The sequence below is a fragment of the Bison bison genome, unplaced genomic scaffold, assembly GCF_000754665.1.
Source record: "Bison bison bison isolate TAMUID 2011002044 unplaced genomic scaffold, Bison_UMD1.0 scf7180017864352, whole genome shotgun sequence".
Taxonomy (NCBI): Eukaryota; Metazoa; Chordata; class Mammalia; order Artiodactyla; family Bovidae; genus Bison; species Bison bison.
Genome location: NW_011494924.1, coordinates 3,636,673 through 3,642,478, shown reverse-complemented (window position 1 = coordinate 3,642,478; position 5,806 = coordinate 3,636,673). Strand labels below are relative to the sequence as shown.

Here is a 5,806-nt window from a genome sequence, read left to right as displayed (position 1 = left end):
CCCATACCAACCCTCTGGGCTGTCCCAGTGCACCGGCTTTGAGTGCCTTGTTTCATGCATCAAACTTGGACTGGTCATCCAAAAATAAAACAGTTTTTTTTAACTGTTTCATTTAGTTATTTAAATCCATGTTTCTAAATAGCATTCTTTAACTGTTTCTTACTGAATTTTGCACTTTAGGTATCAATCAACCATGGAAGAATGCTTAGCCCTCTAACCCTCCATCTCCAGAACACACAGGCCCACTCGCATGCACACTCTCTTCCTCTCTCTCTCACTTTTCCTTTCTCCCTTTTCCTCCCTTGTAAGTTTTTATTCGACCACTTCATATTATCTACATAATTATTATCATCAATATTGTATTATATTATTATCAGCTGAGCCTCATAACGTACGATTCTGCTTCCTTTCCTGTATAAGTTGTTTTTCCTGGAATTAGTATTGTCCCATCTTTTCATTGGGTCAGTTTCCTCTGTATGTGTTATTATGCAGCCCCGAAGTCTTCCAGAGCTCTCAAAGGCTTGTGTGCTTGATGTACTGGTGTCTTTGAGCACATTGAGAAGTTCACTGCTGTTGTTTTTCCTCTCTTTCGGAAAGTTTTTTAAGACCTTCCTTGTCCATGGTGGACACGATGTCCGTGAGATTCACGGCTCCATGCTTTCTCATGAGTCTTTTAGAATACGCTGTCCAGTACATCCTGTTTGCCCTTTTTGTCTGGAGAACTTTCTTCTTTTATTTTTGCCCTTTTTATCTGGAGAACTTTCTTCTTTTATTTTTGCCCTTGTTAACTTCTTCCCCTACATTTTCTCTGTTCCTTCTTTGTGGAATTCCTGCTAGTTGAGCGCTGGTACTTCTGAACTGATCTAATGACTTTCATATCTCCCACCCTCACCCCCATCCACCTTTTCCCTGTATATATTCTATCTATGCTACTTTCTAAAATTTCCCCATCTGTATGGAATTGTTCATTTCTATTGTCATTGTTCTCATTTCCAAGAGTTTTCTTGTTCTCAGAATATAGATATATATCCTTTATATCTTGTTTCATGGATATATATACACGTTTAGCCTCTTTGAGGACACTAATTACATATATTTTTAGATTTTCTTCCAATTCCTGTACTGTTGTTGTTCCTCAGAGTTTCATTTTTTGTTTTAGTCTCCTTCATGATAGAAACTTCCTTTAAAGTCTGGTGACCCTTGGCTGTTCATTCATATCTAAGACTGAAGGACTAAAAACTGGAACGCTTCAGGGGCAGCGGGGTGGACTTCTCTATCGGATAATAAGGAGTGAGCTCAGCATTTTCATTGGCAGGTCCCCTCTCATCGAAAGTATCTGTAGTTTTTTTCTCTTGGAATAGTCAGTTTCCCTGGAGAGAATCCACCAGGTTCCTGCTTGAAGATTGGGGGTGGCGGGTGAGGGGGTAACAATCCTTCATACCAGGAATCTGAGGGTGACAGAATCCCAGGGTTTGATAGTCAGACTTTACCTTCTGTTCCTTCAGTCTGCTAACTTGGTAATCACTCTCATCTGTTTTCCAGCTTCTAAAATTCTGTTAACTGTTACTGTCCCTCACTGTTCTCTGTGTCCTTATGGATCTATATATACTTTTTCATTCCTTCACTGTCATTTTAGTTGGGCTTAAAAGAGGGAGAGCTGTAAACGTATGTTTAATTTACTATGTGTCCAGGCAAGCTAGTTAACTTCTCTGTGTTTCAGTTTATCCACCTGAAAAATAGGAGGGGAGAATAGCCCCGATGTCACAGGATTGGTGTTAAGATAAAGTCAGAGAATCCACTTATGGTCTTAGTTCTATGCCTGGCACACAATGTGCATCCAGAAATATTGGCTCTAACCTTACAGATTATAAAGTAGCAATAAATTATAGAAATACCTGATGCAAAGTGTTGTCTCAAATGAGTTGAACATATCCATCAGTGATAGAGGTCCAGAAATATCTTTTTACCCCATCTCTTTGAGGTAAAATGCTAAGATTCATTTTAGGGAAACAGGGAAGAAATAATGTCCTTAGCTTGATATCAAGATTTATTATTTCAAAATGACATTAGTCAAAACACAGGCTTTTCATGGGATCTGAAATAAGTTCCAGACAAAACAGTAGAATTCTTATTGCCAATGAGACTATTGTTCATTTAAGCTTTTGAGCTCATAATTATTTTAATCAATTAAATTATTTTTCTGCTTACTGTGTTTGAATTCAGTAAACCTGAAATACAGTTAAGTATAGCTAATTGCCTTGGTAGAATTGCTTCTTTCATTTTATCAACAAACATTTCTTAAGCACTTATTGTATAATCTGTGGTCCCTGAGCTTTTTGACTATATATTAAAAGATCAGTAAACAAACAGGAAATATCTAAAAGGTATAAGAGATCTCACTGAATCTCATGTGCAACAGTGGTAACAGGATAGACCAGGTGAACTATGCACTCAAATCTAAGAGGAAGCTGTATCATTTTAGTACACATCACTGATTATGAAGTTTTGACTCAAATTTATAATCCATTTCTAGAAGTGCTTGTTTGTTGATATGAGCCAAAACACACATATTGAACATATGCACAGTTTGTGGAGCACTACATTATATTAATTAGCCAGTGTTCGTCATCTCCAGCCTGATGGAAAGAGAGAGAAAGAGCTAAGATCCCAAGTCTTTAAATCCTTGACCTTCCCAAGACATATTTTCCCTTAGCAGCATTCCTTTAAGTGTCCAACTTTGGACAACTGTGTTCAGAGTGAATCATTTAATAACCAAAGGCAAGCAGAATAGTGACTGAAGATACAGAGGGCTCAAAACACAACACACACACACACACACGTGTACACACGCACACCTGTAAGTCTATTCAAGGAGGAATCAGGAAAGTTCCTGATTTACAGCTTGGTGCTTATAAAAAATCGAACTCTGACTTCCTCACTATTTCATTTTCGCCTTGAGGAGTCAAGGTATTCTCAGTTAAGCTCAAGATCCCAGCTAAGAATTTTACTTCATGCCTGTTTGCCCTTGGATATAGGCAGGTGTCAGATACTTGGTGATCTCAGAATTACGTTAACTTAGATTCAGAAGATAACACAAGTTGCACCTCTACATTCTAACTGCTAAACAAAAGGTAAGATATTAAATAAAGGATACTAGACAGAAAACTTCTTGAGGGCAAGGAGTTACCCTTGTATGACCCAATTCAACCCCCTCAATCTCTTGTGCACAGTTGTGTCACAAATCAATAAGTGAACTTTTGGGAATTTTAAACGTGGTTCATTAGAGCAGATTTATAAATAAATCATTCTTCAGTGTGAATGAATCACTTCCATATAGTTCTTTGCCCATATACCTACCTACTATCTTCTATTGAGTTCACATGTGTTCATTTTATCTGCCGTGGTGTTTGAGGTCAGAGAGCAGGTCTCCACTGTCACACCTGTCAAGGGGGTCTAGCATAACCTTGAGCAAAGAATAAGCGCTTGACTCATGCCAACTGATATATGATCGTCAGACATAGTGATGGCAGGTGTCCTCTGTCCTACAGCAGGCCTGGCCAAGTGGGACCCAGCAGATCCTGCTTCCCCCGGCGTGGCAACAGCTGACCGGCGTGGCCACGCACACTTCGGTGCAGCACGCAACTGTGATTCCTGAGACCATGGCCGGCACCCAGCAGCTGGCCGACTGGAGGTGAGCAAGGCGCAGGCAGGGCTGGGATGGGAGGCACGTCCACCGCTGACCCAGAGGGCGGCCAGGCTGGCCAGTACCAGACTCCCCTGCTTTGTAGAGGGCTTTTTAAATTAAAAAGAGTAGCATGTGGCCTACCTGGGTTCGATCCTTGGTTTGGGAAGATCCCCTGGAGGAGGACATGGCAACCCATTCCAGTATTCTTGCCTGGAGAATCCCATGGCCAGAGGAGCCTGGTGGGCTACGGTTCATGGGGTCGCAAAGAGTCAGACACTATCGAGCAACTAAGCGCCTGAGCACACCATGTGGCCTAAAACTGCAGTGTAATGAGAGATTGTTTTTAAATAAATGTATAATGGAGAAGGAAATGGCAACCCACTCCAGTACTCTTGCCTAGAGAATTCCGTGGACAGAGGAACCTGCTGGGCTGCTGTCCACGGGGTCGCACAGAGTCGGATACGACTGAAGCAACTTAGCATGCATGCATGCACTGGAGAAGGGAATGGCAACCCACTCCAGTATTCTTTCCAGGAGAATCCCTGGGACAGAGGAACTTGGTGAGCTGCCGTTTATGGTGCTGCACAGAGTCAGACACAACTGCAGCGACTTAGCAGCAGCAGCAGCATACCAGGACACCAGAAAACCAGCTTGGTTACTTTAGGATCTGTTGTCATTTTGAACTCCAAATTCAGTTCCATTATCTGATCACCAGTGTGATTCACCAGACTTGGCTTGGGATGATTTTTGGTTGTTTCTCTGCAGAAGAGATCCAGGGGCTCCTTAGCAATTCCAGGAAGTGTTCTCGAGGTGTTTTCACACGCGAGCACGCTGGAGTCACATCCGACCTCCTGGGGGAAAGCTTGACAGAAAGGGGTTTATTTGGACTGGTAAACTCTGCTCTGTTTGCTGAGTGTGTCTCTTCAGTTGATGCTCATATCTTTGAGATCAAAGTACGCTTTCCACAGAGCCCAGAGACATCCAGCTGACAGCCACAAGCACACCACAACCCCTGCATCTGTTTCCAGAACCTTCCATGCCATCTTGCTCACCAACTTCATCACTAACATGTGGCTCTGTTGTTTTTATGGCCACTTTCCACTTTTCCTTATACCTGCCACCTATTCCATCCCACGGAGAAGGCAATGGCACCCCACTCCAGCACTCTTGCCTGGAAAATCCCATGGATGGAGGAGCCTGGTGGGCTGCAGTCCATGGGGCACTAAGGGTCGGACACGACTGAGTGACTTCACTTTCACTTTTCACTTTCATGCACTGGAGAAGGAAATGGCAACCCACTCCAGTGTTCTTGCCTGGAGAATCCCAGGGACGGAGGAGCCTGGTGGGCTGCCGTCTCTGGGGTTGCACAGAGTCGGACACGACTGAAGCGACTTAGCAGCAGCAGCAGCATGCCATCCCAATACCACCCTCAGTGCCCACCTTCACCAGTGCAGAGCCAAATGGCAGTCCCCCAAGTTGGCCCCAACTTCTCATGGCCCTCTGGGCTGTCTTTCTTTCAGCCAAAGCATCAGGGTAGGACACACCCTTCACCCTCTGACAGTCCTCAAACCAGCCACAGAACCTCCCGACAGTTCTTTTTCTGTCCCGTAAAGCTGCTGTGAGTGAAGAGCTCTGATGAAAGGCAAAGAGACAGGCCCCCAGTCCAGCCTCAACTGCAGCGTCCTCTGTCCTGCCATTTAGTTTTCTACTTACTAATTTACTAATTCTAATTTAGTAGAAAGAAGAGAGGAACGGAGGCCATTTATCACAATCCCGTTCACTTTCCACTGACAACACCACCCCCCACATCCACCGCCTCTCATTGGAAGCACTTTCAAGCCAGGTAAACTGGGCTCATTTCTGGCCCTGCGTGACCTGGGAAAGTTACTAAACCTCAGTTCTTCAGTAAAGTAGGGACAGTAATGCCTATCATCGGATTGTTGGGAGGTTTAAATTTAAGATAAAAGACAAAGCACTTGACTGGATTTAACATGTACCATGCAGCGCCAGGCTTCCCTGGTGGCTCAGTGGGTAAAGGATCCGCCTGCAATGCCGGAGACCTGGGTTTGATCCGTGATTCGAGAAAGATCCCCTGGAGGAAGGAATGGCTGCCCACTTTGG

General features: G+C 43.7%; 1 protein-coding gene across 1 annotated transcript in view; it reads left to right on the top strand.

Annotated features, from left to right (window-relative positions):
* HIPK2 (homeodomain interacting protein kinase 2) overlaps window positions 1-5,806 on the top strand; it is a 143,385-nt gene that overhangs the window by 97,058 nt on the left and 40,521 nt on the right. The window contains exon 9 of the mRNA XM_010854943.1: window positions 3,549-3,691. Within this exon, the coding sequence (XP_010853245.1) occupies window positions 3,549-3,691 (143 nt within the window). The remainder of the gene's footprint in view (window positions 1-3,548; window positions 3,692-5,806) is intronic.